This window comes from Diabrotica undecimpunctata, chromosome 2, assembly GCF_040954645.1.
Source record: "Diabrotica undecimpunctata isolate CICGRU chromosome 2, icDiaUnde3, whole genome shotgun sequence".
NCBI classification, from domain to species: domain Eukaryota; kingdom Metazoa; phylum Arthropoda; class Insecta; order Coleoptera; family Chrysomelidae; genus Diabrotica; species Diabrotica undecimpunctata.
The window spans coordinates 37,229,388-37,245,025 of record NC_092804.1 but is presented as its reverse complement, the minus strand read 5'-3'; the positions used below and the strand labels follow the sequence as shown (position 1 = coordinate 37,245,025).

Below are 15,638 nucleotides of genomic sequence, written 5' to 3'. Positions count from 1 at the left end.
TCAAAATTTAGTAAAAAGTTTTATTGAGTACTTTTTTGAACAGGACAATTATTTAATGAAATAATTTCGAAAATAATCTAATGTTTAATGAAATGTCCTGAGGAAATAAAATTTTTGGGCAGAAAAACAGTATAATAAAAGTTACGTGACGGTTTTTCTTTGTGTTGGAACAAACCTATTTTTAATTCAAAGTTATAAAATTTTATTTACATGTAATAAAAATACAAATACTTTTAATATTGAAAATTTCATACCTTTTTAAGTTTTAAAATAAAAATTGAACAATTTAATATATTAACAATAAAGATTTTATTGTGAAAAAAACAAAAAAAGACAGTTTGCAAATCAATGGCATCGAATAGCTCCATTCATAATCCTTTCTCACTCCCCCCTAACAATATCTTTCAGGATGATTTTAAGCCGACGGCCACTGTTTGAGTCTTAGACAAGGAAAGAGAGAGGTCAGGTGTGAGGTCAGGTAACGTTCATTTAATAAACCTTTGAAAAGTGAAGCCAGTTTCGATGCACTGCACGTTTCGATGTGACCGTATGTTTTCATGTATGTTTTGGTCCCCTTACTTTGCCCATTACTACCTCTCGCAGGGTTACCATGTCTACTGATTTTTCAGTAGATCTACTGATTTCAACTTAAATTTACTGATTTTCTGATATCCATTATTCTCAATCTACTGAACAAATAAAATATGACCTGGCAATCTTTCTGGTGCCGGTTTAGGCTTCAGTCAATTCCATACAATTACGCGTCCCCTCTCTTATATATATACAAGGATTTCCACAGTTTTCACTGTATTCCTTCACTCAACCGTTTTCTCCAATTTTTCCTGTTTAGCCAGTCCCCTTCCTGTAGGTTTCTTCTACTCATTGCTTCGTCCACCTCATCTCTGAAAGATCTTCGGGGTCTGCCTCTCTTTCTTCTTCCTATCGGGCTCCACTCTGTTATTCTATTTATCCACCGATTTTGGTCTGCTCTTCTGACATGTCCGTACCAGGTTAACCTCTTCTGTTCGATGTAGTCTATTATGTCGGAGTTCATGCCCATTCTCCTCTTAATCTCCATGTTATTTATCCTATCTCTTCTTGTTACTCTGCAGCTTCTCCTTAGAAATTCCATCTCTGTTGCTCTTATTTTGTTTTTGGTTTTCTTATTTATTGTCAAATTTTCACACCCATAAGTGAGGATACTTCTTGTCATGGTATTATATATTTTTTTCTTTGTTGTCATGCTGATGTTCTTATCCCATAGTACCGGGTTCAATTTTCGTATGCAGTCTCTTGTTTGTCCTAGTCTATTTTTTATATCTTCCTCCGTTGTTCCTTTGTTTGATATTATGAAACCTAAATACTTATACTTGTCTGTTCCTTTGATTTGTTTACCTTCGTCTATTTCCAGCTGTTTTATTTCTGTATTCTCCGTTGTTAGGTATTCAGTTTTCTTTAGGTTTATTTCCATCCCATTCTTTGTATATTCCTGCTCCAGTTTTCTCATCATAAAACTGAGGTCATCCTCGTCTTGTGCGATCACTATTTGGTCGTCGGCAAAACTTAGCGTATATAGATATTCGTTCCTTACTGGTATACCCATTCCTTCGCACTTTCTTTTCCATGGTTTCAGGGTTTTTTCCAGGAATATTTTGAACAGGGTGGGGGATGTGGAGCAACCCTGTAGTAGTCCCTTTGTCGTCTTAAATGGACTGCATGTCTCCTCTCTTTCCTTGACTAAATTTTGGGTTTATCCAGTCGCCCTCTTGAGGAGTGTTTTGAGGTATAATACCGGTGACCAAATCGTCCATTTGAAGTGTCCTTCTACCTGCGTCTATATTCTTTGCTGATACGTCCCATGAATTTGTTTTTATATTTGAATTTCATAGATCGCGCTAGTTACAAGGTTCGTATCAAGTATTATTCAACATAACTTTTTTAAGGGTAAAAGATACTCCTGGTAAACCTCGATAATGTGTATCATTTTCGGAATATTTTGATTTGAAAATTATAAAGTAATAACCGATGATGGTATAACGTAGTGATAAAGTTCTAATAGGTATATCACGATTTTCTCTAAGTTTGCGATGGAAAACTGACATTTATTGATTGTTATGACGATAAGTCAACAATAATTGGCGGCATCTATGAGAGTCAGATGTAAAAACAAATTCATGGGGCACGATTCGTAGACTTACTACGGTTGCCTCTTCCGACTGGGGTGGGGATGATTGAGTTACGTCACCAGAGTACACAAGAATACAAAACCCATTTATTCGTGATTGAAACTGAATGTAGAGGGCAGGTCGATTGCAGTGTTGATTGGTTGAAGGGGGAAGAATTACGTCACGAGAGTACAGTTTCGGGCTTAATGTTCATTGGCTAGGCGGAAGAGGCAACCGTAGTAAGTCTACGAACCGTGTTCATGGGGTGTATCATCTTCCTAAACATATTTGAATAACATTTCATTACAATGTTGCCAATAGTTTCGGCAAAATCTTAAAAAATGGGCAACATTTTTTTTCCTTAACGCCCTTTACCATGAAAATGGATAGGGTTACAAAAAAAAATACTAAGCAAATCCCAATTATTTTTTAGTTTTATACTACTGTATATATAGTATATGTTACTATATACAGAGCAAATTGGGGTACAGTCTTTGTACCCCAATTTGCTCCTACATCCTGATGCTATGGTCTGTAGTTTCACCTGAGTTATTTAAGGAATAATTGTCTGCAATGCAAATTCTACGTACATTATATTTGAAGTAGTTCTATAATATATAGATGAGGAAATATGGTCAAGTAGCATCAAGCATTTAAACAATTAAAAGAGACTTATGACGTTAGATGGATGAATATCAAAGAAGACGAAACAAGATGCAGTGTTAAGAAAAGGAGAATTTATTATATTTATTATTATGGAGGAGCTATGAAAGGTTAAGTTGAATTGAGTCACGTAAACAAATATCAGGAAAAAACACTGATGGCAATAACTTACCATATGCAAAACTAAATTTAGCTCAGTGTCAGGAAAAGAATTTCGATACCGTTGTTAAAAATTACCATTTTAAATTAAAAGAGAAAATTTGGCAGATATCATTTGATCATAAAGTACCTTCTTTACAACTGAAAAAAATTAAGGAAATACTGATGAGTTGATAATAATAAATGAATCGAATAGTAACGAAATCCAATAGTAATTAAATGATATTTTGAATAGTAATCCATACTACATGTTCATCAGACATTTATTTCACAATAGATACATTAAACACAAAATTAAATAAAATAGAATTTGACTGAACAAATAAGATAAAAATTAAGTAGATTTAGTGAAATAGTTGGTCTTTTATACACTACCGAGCATAAAATTAGACTCATCCCGTAAATTGATATTTCATGAAAATTTTATTTTTTTTTGTATTATTTTCGGTTTTAAAAAGGTAAATTTATAAACATTAGTTTACTAACTGATTGCTTAAAAGAAGGTTGTAGTTGTTTGTTTTTATTGTGTAGCGTTGTCATTGTTAGTCTATTGAAATGAGCATAAATTCTGTTATTGAAACAATTTGTGACAGCTTTAAAAGATGGCCGCGGCCCGCACGAAACTGCGAGAAACGTTGGTGCACAGAATACTCCAACCCAACTAGCCTCAGCCTGCTATGCAATAAGATCTGGTACAGCTGCCCAATCCGTTGTAATGTCTTAAATAAAAAAAAGTAATAAGGAATCTGTTTGGCCTCAGAAGAACAACACATTGCAGAGTCTACTTCAAAGATCACGGGATTTTAACACTTTCTTCTTTGTATATTTTAGAAACTGCTTGGTTCGTAAACACCTACATGTCTTTCCATCAATACCTAATCATGACTACTCCACCGAAAATTCAACCTTTGATGTTTATTTACCGATCCCGTTCACTGAGTTAGTAAACAAATCTATATTATATTCTGCAAAAAACTATACAACTATCTCCCTTTACGACATATCTATCTGAAAGACCATATTATTCAGTAGAAGAGTTTCTTAATTAATAACTAAGAAATTACAATATGTTTATGTACAGTTCCATAATTCTTTACCCGTGCGTCATCATTACCCAAAGTAGCTTAAACTTATTAGTTCCTACGGTTGATTATGCAATTTGTTATTGTTTTTTTTTCTCTGAGTCTTTGTAAGCTTTGTCCATAAAATTGTAAAATTTTCAATGACAATAAAGCATATTTCTATTCTATTCCCATCCAGGTTATGTTTATCCATGCCTATGATATTCTTTTAGAATGGGGTGGAATAAGGAATATTTACTTGTATTCTATAAACATTCAGAAGTCGTTAATAAGAATTATTTATGGAAAAAATTTAAGATATTACAGCGAACTGATACAACGAGAATCAATTTTTAACTGTAGTTACGTAAATTGTTCTGTTACAAAGTCCTTATACACATGCATGAAACAAAAAAGGATAATATTAAACATTAGCAATCATGCGCATCAAACTAGTTATACAAGCAATAATGCAATTTTATCTAAATGTAATAAATCCATACTCCAGAAATATGTTGGCTACATAGGGCCCAAATGATACAATTGTCTACCGGAGAATTTAAAACAAATTAAGAGTTATAAAAAACATAGATATAAATATGAAAGTAAGCAATGGATTGAAAACAAAACAACACATTTGTGTAGAACTGATGAATTGAAATAAATAAAAAATATCTAAATAGACTTTGTTTACCAACTACAACATTTCTTGAATTTATTGACATATTTATGTCACATGTTATATTAAAATAAATGTATTTATGTAAGTGCGCATATGTTTATATTTATATATTTGTTAAATATTTGTTTGTTTGTATATATATTTTTTAAGTCTCACACACAAGGGGTGTTACTTTTATGCTAGCTCTACTTCAGTGATTTTTCATGTTTATTTAGTATTCACTATGCTTATTTCTTGTAAATCTATATTATAATGTAAGCTTCCTAAATAAACATTATTATTAGTATTAATTACAATAAATTTCTATTATTATTGTGTTTTATTACAACTTTTTACCCTTCCCTGCCACAAATGTGATATATCCAGGCAAATTGAATGCAGTACTGTACAACCAGAAGTTTCAGAGACCCCAGATGCACAGAAAGAGAAATCGAAGGGGTATACGTGTATATTAATTACAATAAATTTCTATTATTATTCTGTTTTATTGCAACTTTTTATCCTTTCCTACCATAAATTTGATATGTCCTGGCGAATTGAATTTAGTATAGTACAACCAGAAGTTTCAGAGACCCCAAATGCACAGAAAGAAATCGAAGGGGTATACAGTCATTCTAGCCGCATCTACAGAAAATATCGTGGTGTTGGAGGTTAATAGATATTCACATTCAAAGAAATTCCTCAAAAGGAGACAAAAAAAAGTCAGCAACTTAAGACATAGTTAATAGAAATTTCAAAAGTATAATTCTATATTGATAAGTAAAAAAGTCTTGAGTAAAAAATATAGATTTTGAGTGATGAAGTTTTTTATTAACCTTAAAAAAACGATAAAAGTAATAGAAATCGATTGCTTTAATTCTCTCTTAACTCTCTTAATTAACTCTCAAATTCAATCGCTTTTTATCCGTTTTTTAACGTACTAAAATACTTTTAGTACGTTAATTTGTTTGTTAAAAAAAAACCAATCGATATTTTTGACTTTTTTCTTAGTGTACTAAGTAGTTTAACTGTCACTGTCACTCCGAAATTTCTGTCCTCCGAACATCAAAGTGTGATCAAAGGTACCGACAAAGCTTTCGCTTCTTGTTGGGTTGGTGTATTCAATGGTGTATTCTGTGGTGGTTGGTGTAACTCTCTCGAGTGTGCAACAAGTGTAAAGTGTAACGGCGGTACGAGAAGACTACTCTGCCATAGTATATTGCTTAAAAAGAATCTCTGCTCACTCGATGAACTGGTTTAGGACGAGGTGGAACTACCACAGATAGAGATGACAGCCAAATTATTGACTCCGTATTCTTCTCTAATCAAATAAATACTAAATGGGACATGCAAATTGTAAAATCAAAGAACTATGCTTTAACAAGTAATAAGAAAGAGTTAATAATATTTACCTAATTTTTGTTTAGCTTCAGTCAAGGACTCCTCCCAAGATGTTCTTTTCTCTACATTTGTAAATATTATGGAAACATTTTCAGGGCCGTTACTAAAAAATATTTCATTTCAAGTAACCATACAATATTTTTTATTTTAAACTAATAACACAAAATACAGTATAATGAAAATATAATTAAAAACATAATAAGTTAAAAAAACGTCAAATCAATGTATAATGAAGTAAAAATTATTAAAAAAAAATATACTAGAATTAGAGTAATGAGGAAGAAAAGAAGACGAATCTCGAATAAAAGTAATAGAAGAGCCTGCAATAAAAATAGTATGACAAATATTCTACATTCTGAAATCTTCCAGTGTAGTCTGACCTAAGCGAAAATTAACCCTTTTGCAACGGGAAACAAATACAGTATACTCACTCTATAACGAACACGGTTATTACGAGGTTTCGTTTATAACGAGGTACATTAGATGTCCCGTGAAATTTCTATTGAACTATAACCCTCTATAGCGAGGCAAATTTGGTTATACCGAGAGAAAATAAGATCCAAAAACATGTTTTTTACGTTTTTGGCCCGACCGTGGCTATAAATAAATACCCTTTTTAACTGCCGCCCGCAATAAACTTAACTGTCGCCCGCAATAAACTTCTTTACAATAAATACAACTATTTCACATCTTTAGAAAATATGATAGAATAATACTGCACAATTTAAAGCAGTCAAAAATGACAGACTTCTTCCAATTGCAGAAGCAATTGTTCATGTTATCCTTGAAAATACGCTTTATACATTATGTAGTTGGAAAAAAATGTAAGTACAGATTTTTTGTTTTAACGTATATCATTGACAATAAAAGAAAACAACTCTTTTTTGTTTTAATGTATTTCATTGAAAATAAAAGTAATAACTTTTTTTCAAAAACGAGATTCAAATAATATTTAGGATCTGATATTGCTCTGAATGGCTTCACTATAGGAAGTTAATGTTTTAGAAAACTACATATTCATATGTATGCACAGTACTATTGTTGTCTGCTATAACGAGATCGGTTTATAACGAGGTAATTAGTCTGCCATTTCAGTTCTCATTATAGAGGGAGTCTACTGTATATCCGCTAAATTATAGTGTGTCCAATACCCGGCAAGTCCGCAAGAAAGAGGATACACTTTGCTACAGAAAACGCTAACTTGATCCTAAGTTGGTGATCGACGGACGAGTCTATACCGCAGTTTCAACCAACGTTGGTTTTACTTGCGGTTTATTGATGCTGATAGACTAGCGAGTAAAACAGTCGTGTCATTTGAACATGCCGAATTTCGATTCGGGTTCTGCCACGTCCATCTCCGATTGCAGGAATACTTTCAAGAAAAACGTCTATCATAAAGCATAAATCAGCCTCATAAAGATGATGAGGCTGATTGTTCAGATTCGACATAAGTTACTGAAACAATATTATATATAAAATCTTGGGTACCAATTTTTCTTGCTAACTCAACTATCTGTCTTTTTAAACAAGATTTAAAATTTTTTTGGTTGTTGTTCTCTTTTCTTTTCTTAACAATTTTGTTGTTATTCTAATTGGTCTATTCTACTTACCTTACTTACCCTTATCCGATTTTCTCTAACTTAAAATTTTCAAGGATTTGGGATAAACTATTTACGATTTTTACCTCTACTTTTCTACGCCTCTCCTCCTTTTCTTTTTCTCTTCCTTTCTATGCTTTTCCTGTTTTCTCTCGTTCTTCTTGTCTACTCTTCTCCTTTTTCTCTTCCTCTTATTCTCGATGACTTTTCTTTTTCTCTTCCATTTTTAAAAAGCATGCGGGGCATGCAAGCTGATGTATCCGCTTCTTTATCAAATTCAGTAGATCATGTATTAAGCATCAACAATTATTTAATATCTCCTCTTCAATCCCACCGCTGTCATCAATGTTACACTTCTTTAATATGACTATATTCAAACACCAACAATGTTTTATTACAATATTTGTTTACATAATGACAACTATTCAAAATACTACTGTTCTCTAAACTGTCCCCTTTCAGTGTTTTTATAAATTTTTTGACGTTCCACACATTACGAGATATTTCGGGATTTTTAGATTACATTCCGAACATTACAGATTGTTTTAATACTTCTATTTTGTCAAGGGACTTTTTCTATATGGAATAAATCTCACAGGACTGTCGTAACAATATTGATTAATGAGGCCGTTCTGATGAGGCCTATTAGGCCGAAATACGTAAAGGCGGATGCGCAAGCGCCCTGTACGTGAAATCAAATCTTAACTGTCTTTTCCTTTTTATTTCGACACTCTGTACGAGTACTAGAAACCAATTCGCTAAGAATTTTGCTTAATTGAGGAGATAAGTTGTGGAATGCAATTTTTAGATTTCCCATGTCTCTCATAACATCTTTATCAACGTCTGTTTTGCCTTGCAATTCTTAGAAGGCACAGATTAAAGCGAAATTCTGAATTTGGTTTCGAAAATTAGTTTACGATTTTATTATCAGATGTCGCTACACTGCGTCTATACGAAGCCATGTTATTAGAGTTGCTTCCTAAGACAGAGAAGATTTATTTTCACGTTCAGAGCGATTGCGAAAGCCGTTCTGGTGAGGCCTATTATTCCGAAATACGTATAAGCGGATGCGCAAGCTCCCTGTACGTGAAATCAAATCTTAACTGTCTTTTCCTTTTAATATTGATTAACTTTATTAATAAATTATAAATTTTTAATGAACGTATTGTTTTAATCAAGTTAGAATAGTTTGGGTTTGGCTTCTTTTCACTTTATTTCAATTGTTTTTCGTAATTTTATGTGATATTCTTTCACAAACTGTTGGACTTTAAACGATTACTTGTAAATGTGGATATTACTTACAACAGTTACTTCTTCCGAAGGTGCCTATCTTTAGTGTTGTTGGTAACTCTAAATAGATCAGTTGAGGTTAGACCAGTCTATTTCCTACGATTGGCCAGCCAGGATATACGTTTGCGTCCAGGGTCTCTCTTGCCCTCAATCTTGTCTTGACGTCGGAGTCGGTATTTATTATTACGCATATTTTGGCCGAAGTAAGCAATTTTCTGTTCTTTATGGTATTAATAATTTCTTTGTATTCTCTTAGTCTCTGAAGAACAGTTACATGTCAAGAAAATCAAAAAGATATGTGGTCTTCAGCAAGCGTGCAATATAATCCACATATAAAGGAATAATAAATTGGGGGCATCATGAACGCGAAATTTAAGAGAACGATTTGATTACACCACACATTACCTTTTTAAGTAAGTTTAAGATAGTTTTTTTTATATATTCTTCTAAACAGATGCTTCGGTCATTATTAGTAAATGAATAAAAACTAGAGAAAATAACGATTGTTACCATAAATACTAGAAAAAATTTAAAAAAAATGAATAGAAACAATGCCCAACCTTACGATAGAATAGGTTAGGGTAACAAAATATATTTCTTAAGTCAAAAAATGCTATGAAACATCAAAATAAATTTTAACGCATGGTTATACTTACGGTGTAGATATCGTAAGATCCAAACATGCTAGTTGTGAATCCGAATTTTGTTGCTCTATTAGATGTTTGTTCAAGGAAGCCAACATTTCTTTGACGACTTCATCCAAATTTGTATGACTATAATGTAAATTACATGCCAGTTCATGTATCTGATTTAATAGCGATATGTCATCTGTTAAATTATCAACTTCCGTCATAATTTGCCTCATATTGTCATCTTTGGATCGATTCAGTTCTATATCCTCCAACGGTATTTTCATTAACAGCTTATACTTATTCGCTTCTAACGTACTAGTAATACCCCCTTGGCCTGTAGTCGGTCTTCGTATAGTCCCGCTTTTCCTCTTTATACCCGTGATTACTAAGAGATCACTGAAAAGAAATAACGCTCTTTCTTTTCTATACCCTGTACGGTGAGACATCGATACATAATCATGTCTGAGATACTGCCTTTCCGCCACCGCTAGATTTATTAACCCATCTATCAATCCTTCTATTTCCCTCAGTTGTTCCAAGTCTAATGCTTCTCTTTCAGTACAATTTATTTTCAGTAATTGTTCATGTACTTGGCTTTGTGCTGCTAGAAGAAGGTTGTGGTCCGGATGACTCTCGTCAGTGTGTTTGATTATTCTTTGTAATAGAAGTTCGTATTTGGGAAATTTTTGTATAGGTTTTATCAAAAGGGAATCTATAGTTAATTTGCCACTATTTTGTCTTGCAGTCACCTAAAAATGTAAGTAAATTGTACGTTACTAATTTTTTTGATCAATACTATTTTTTTGTAAAATGTAGTCCTGGATCCCGCGTAACAAAAAAAAGTTATTTGTTCATAGCTTAACGGTGCGGTGTCGAGTCGTACAAACTTTATTTGGGAACACTAGAATAGGGGAAGCTTTAATTGTGGAACGTGATAAATGTAAACGTTTTTCATTATTCATCAAAAGTTATTCGAGATCTCGATTCGGTTGTGTTTCTTCGGAAAAATTAGAAATGTCAGCAACATACTATTAAAATGACGTAAAACTGTCAATTATTAATGACATAGTATTATTTGTTTACCATAAATGTTTTAATATTTGAAAATGATCGAGAGCTGATCAAGAGTTGATCATTTTCTATTACTGTTATATACAGAGTGTGGCAAAGAAGCGGGACGGTCGAATATTTCGCGAAATTTACAACGGGTAAAAGAACTGAAAAATACGTGTTCAATATTCTTCAAAAATATATCGAATAATACCAAATAAGACCTCTCATCCCCATCCCCTGGGGGTGGGACTGGGGACAACTTTGAAATCTTAAATAGAAACTCCATTTTTTATGGCAGATTTGGATTACATATGCAAAAATAAGTAACCTTTATTCCTGACATTTTTTCGAATTTCGATAGATGGCGCTATAATCGGAAAAACCGATTTATTTTGATACTATAAGAAAATTATGGAAACGGTTTCTTTAATATCTCAAGAAGTATACTAGTATATGAAAAACCAAAAAATACGGGTTTAATTTTGTTCAAAAATCTATCGAATGACACTAAACCTGACCTGCACTTTGAAATTTTAAATGGAAAACTCCATTTTTTATTGCAGATTCTTATTGGGTGCCATCCCGGCACCCAATCTGACAAAAGTCACACCCGATCAGATAGCCCATCGTCTTCTAAAAAATGGTAAGACGACATCAAGGAAGAACAAAGTGAGAGTATAACAAAATATCGACGAAGAAGAGGATGTTCTAGGTACCTCCTTTTGTCTGAAGGAGATGAGAGGTGCGATCCACCAAATGAAAGATAATAAAGCGGCTGGCTTAGACGATATACGAACAGAACAAATAAAGCACTTTGAACCAAAAACCCTAGAGTAGCTCGTAAAAATGATGAACTGTTGCGTCCGTACATTCCAAATCTCCAAAATGTGGAGAAAAGCTAGAGTGGGGGCCCTCTTAAAATCAGGAAAGGATCTGGCGGATACAAAGAGTTTAAGACCTGTCTCTCTTTTGTGTCACATTTTCTAGGCGTTCGAAAGAATGATACTAAACCGGATTGCTGAATCTGTGGACACTAAAATTATTCCTGAACAAGCAGGATTTAGACTGGGAAAACGCTGCTGCAGTCAAACTCTTAATCTCATCTAACATATTGAAGATGGGTTTAAACGGAAAGAAATAACAGGAGTAGCGTTCATAGACCAGACTGCCGCCTATGACACAGTTAACCTACCCACAGTAAAACTCTACGAAATTACAAAGGATTTCCAACTAACAAGATTAATGAAATGTCTTCCCCAGAATAGACGCTTCTACGTAACGCTCCAGTCCAAGAACAATCGGTGGAGGTATCAAAAAAATGGACTCCCACAGGGAAGTGTCCTCGCGCCATTGCTATACAACATTTACACCAACGAGGAACCCTTAAACCAACAAACCAAACAGTTTATTTACGCGGATGAGGCAGCTGTGGCAGCTCAGGGGAGTACCTTCAATGAAGTAGAAGTAAAACTGACAGATGCCCTAGAAGACTTAGCACTATACTATGTCGAAAACCACTGAAGCCCAATCCTACAAAAACCCAGGTGTGTGCTTTCCACCTTAGAAACAAGCATGCCCGAAGGACACTGGAAGTGGAATGGCGTGGTCAGATGCTGGAACACAATGAGACGCCAAAATACCTCGGCGTATGTCTGGATAGAACTCTGTCTTATCGATATCACTGTCAAGATATCAAGAAAAAAGTAAGCGCCAGAAATAATATCATCCGCAAACTAACAAACACAAAATGGGGAGCACAACCACACACTCTCCGTACTTCTGCTTTAGCATTATGTTTTTCTGCCGCCGAGTTTGGAACACCAGTGTGGGAAAACTCTGCTTACGCTAAAAACGTCGATGTTGCGGTAAATGAAACGGTTCGTATAATATCTGGTTGCCGGAAACCGACACCTATCGAAGAGGTCTACCCTATAGTTGGAATCGCTCCACCTGCTATCAGAAGACAAGTCACGTCAGAGATAGAACGAAAGAAGCAGGAGACGGATCGAAGACACCCCTTATGTGACCACCAAGTTCAGCCAAGTAGATTAAGATCTCGGAAAAGCTTTCTGAAAAAATCACGATCCCTTCCCGAAGAGCCAATGACGCGCCGAATACACCTATGGCAAGCGTTAGCTACAATACATTTTGCTCCCTCAGAGGAAATGGCCGCTGGACACAATTTGCCATATCCCACATGGAAAGCGCTAAACAGGCTAAGAACTTACGTTTCACGTTGTGCTAGTAACCTGAAGAAATGGGGATACCGGGAGGACGATACCTGCGACTGTGGCGCGGTTCAGAATAGTCACCATCTACTATCATGCACAGAGATGAGAGAGACCTGCACAGAAGAAGACCTATTCTTAGCGAATGACAGGGCCATCTATGTGGCCAACCATTGGAAATACAAAATTTAAAGCTGTTGGTGTTCCGGACACGGAAACTAAGTAGTATTGTAGATTCTGATTTTGCGTTAAAAAGTTAACAAGTGTTATCTGAATTATTGATTCGATTTGCGACCGATGGAGCTGTAATTACAGAAAATTAAGTACAGATCAGAAGAACATGCAAACTAATTTTTATGGTAGTGAATAGAGTTTTTTACCAATTTTTTGAAGAATCCAATCCTGCAATTAAAAATGTGGGTTCCTCTTTAAAATTTCAAAGTTGCTCCCCTGTCCATCCCCAGAAGGTGGGGTTCATGTTCCGTGTCATTCGATAGATTTTTGAAAAATACTGAATACGTGTTTTTCAGTTTTTTTATCCGATGTAAATTTCGCGAAATATTCGACCGTCCCACTTATTTTCACACAGCCTATATATAATAATGAGAGCTCGCAAATAAGTGAATTTTGAACCACTGAAAATATTCAGTCGATAAGTCATAATACTTTCAGGCTTGATTTGATCAAGAAGTCTGATCCAGCAGTTTTATTTCTTAAAGTAAAATAGATTCAAAATACGTATGAAAATGGAACATCAAGAAACTTTGTATGAGAAAAAAAAACAAGAACAATTTAACCTACATTTATATTTTTCAGGGACTATAATTTCTAACAATGTTTAGGAACTTATGAGTAAGTAAGCTGATCAAAAGAAGTATATTTCAAGATATAATGTTTAATAATAAAAAACCTTCTTACCTCTAAAAATCTACTAAATGCTGGTTTTGATTGTTGAGCGTTTTTGATAATTTCTCGTGCCCTTTTCCAATTGTTCACATAGTTTGTATAACTTTCTATAACAGCAGTATTAGTGAACTAAAAGAAAAACTATTTAGATTAGGTACTAAAACAAATAAAAACTATGCTACTGATGGTATAAATTAGTAAAATGTATTGAAAAAGAAAGTTATTTCTCCATTGATCCAAGAAAGTACTCAACATTTATAAGAAGTAATTTCTTATTCTTATATTAGGCCATAGGCCCGTTTTTGTCCGATGCGGTGTGGTTACTTCTTTTTCTTCTTCATCTTATTGCGCCGTCTCCTTTCGAAGGTTGGTAAATGGCAATTGTAGCTTTGAAAACTGCTGCACGAAATATTTCTGTGGATGAGAGGTCAATCCATCTCCTCAGGTCTTTCAACCACGAGTTCTGGCATTTTCTAACTGATCTTTTGCGTTGCACTTTACCTTCCAATATGATTTGAAGTAACTTTAATCTTTCACTTCTCAAAACATGACCCAAGTATTGTATTTTCCTCTCTTTGATTATGCTGAGTAATTCTTTTTGTTTACTCATGCGCCGAAGTGCCTCACCGTTGGTAATTTTTTGTATCCATGGAATTCTCAGCATTCTGTATATATACATTGCAAAGGCATTGTCCAACTTTCACAGTCATACAGCAAAACAGAGAAAACGTAATATCTAATCATTCGAATTTTGAGCTCTAGAATAAGGTCTGATCTTGTAAAAAATGTTTTCATGTTCATGAGTGTTTTACTCGCTTGTTCGATTCTGGACAGGATTTCTTTTTTGGGTTACACTGGCTGTTGATATCTGCTTCCAAATATTTTATGGAAGTTACCTGTTCTATTATTCGTCCTTTGGCATACAAATGTACGTTTGTTGTTATCTTTGAAAATACTAGAATTTTAGTTTTGGAAACATTTAGATGTAAACCGAGCATTTTGCTATGACGAACTACCGCATTTATTATATTTTATAGTTCTTGTGAGTTGCTTGCTATTAAGGTATCATCAGCATACCTGATGTTGTCTATGCTGGTTCTATTAATCTTGATTCCACCTTGAACCTCATCTAATGCTTTTCTGAGTATAGATTCTGAATACAGATTAAATAATAGCGGTGATAAGACGCAACCTTGTCGTCCCTCATCGGATACGTATATCCTCGGATGTTGTGTGCTCTATTTCAATTGTTGAGTTTGGTGCCAATATAGTCCTGAGATAATTCGCAAGTCTTGTTCGTCAATTTCAGTTAATCTCAGAATTTCGATCATCTTTTGATGGTTAAAGCAGTCAAATGCTTTTCTTCTTCTCATAGCGCAATCTTCTTTCGAAGGTTGAGGATCCAAATGGCAATTGTAGTTTTGGAAACTGCTGCGCGAAAGATTTCTGCGGATTAGCGGTCGAACCATCTCCTCAGGTCTTTCAGCCACGAGTTCTGGCGTCTCCCTACTGATCTTTTGCCCTGTACTTTTCCTTCCAGTATAACTTGAAGTAATTCATATCTTTCGCCTCTCAACACATGACCCAAGTATTGCATTTTCCTCTCTTTGACTATTCTTAGTAATTCTTTTTGTTTACACATGCAAAGTACCTCAACATTAGTAACTCTTTGTATACATGGAATTCTCAACATTCGTCTTTATATATACATCTCAAAGGCATCTATATTTTTTTTCTATTTTAGAGTCCATTGTCCAACTTTCACAGCCATACAGTAAAAAATGTAATGGAAAGAAAACAAATGCAATGGAATTAAGAAAT

The 15,638-nt window shown here is 34.2% G+C and overlaps 1 protein-coding gene across 2 annotated transcripts in view; it reads right to left on the bottom strand.

Annotated features, from left to right (window-relative positions):
• Nucleotides 1-15,638, bottom strand: part of LOC140434418 (rho guanine nucleotide exchange factor 17) — an 81,659-nt gene that overhangs the window by 33,635 nt on the left and 32,386 nt on the right. For both annotated transcript variants that reach the window (XM_072522671.1, XM_072522672.1), the window contains exons 6-8: nt 13,830-13,946; nt 9,655-10,379; nt 6,122-6,213 (exon numbers count right to left, since the gene is read on the bottom strand). In XM_072522671.1, coding sequence (XP_072378772.1) covers nt 6,122-6,213; nt 9,655-10,379; nt 13,830-13,946 — 934 coding nt within the window. The remainder of the gene's footprint in view (nt 1-6,121; nt 6,214-9,654; nt 10,380-13,829; nt 13,947-15,638) is intronic.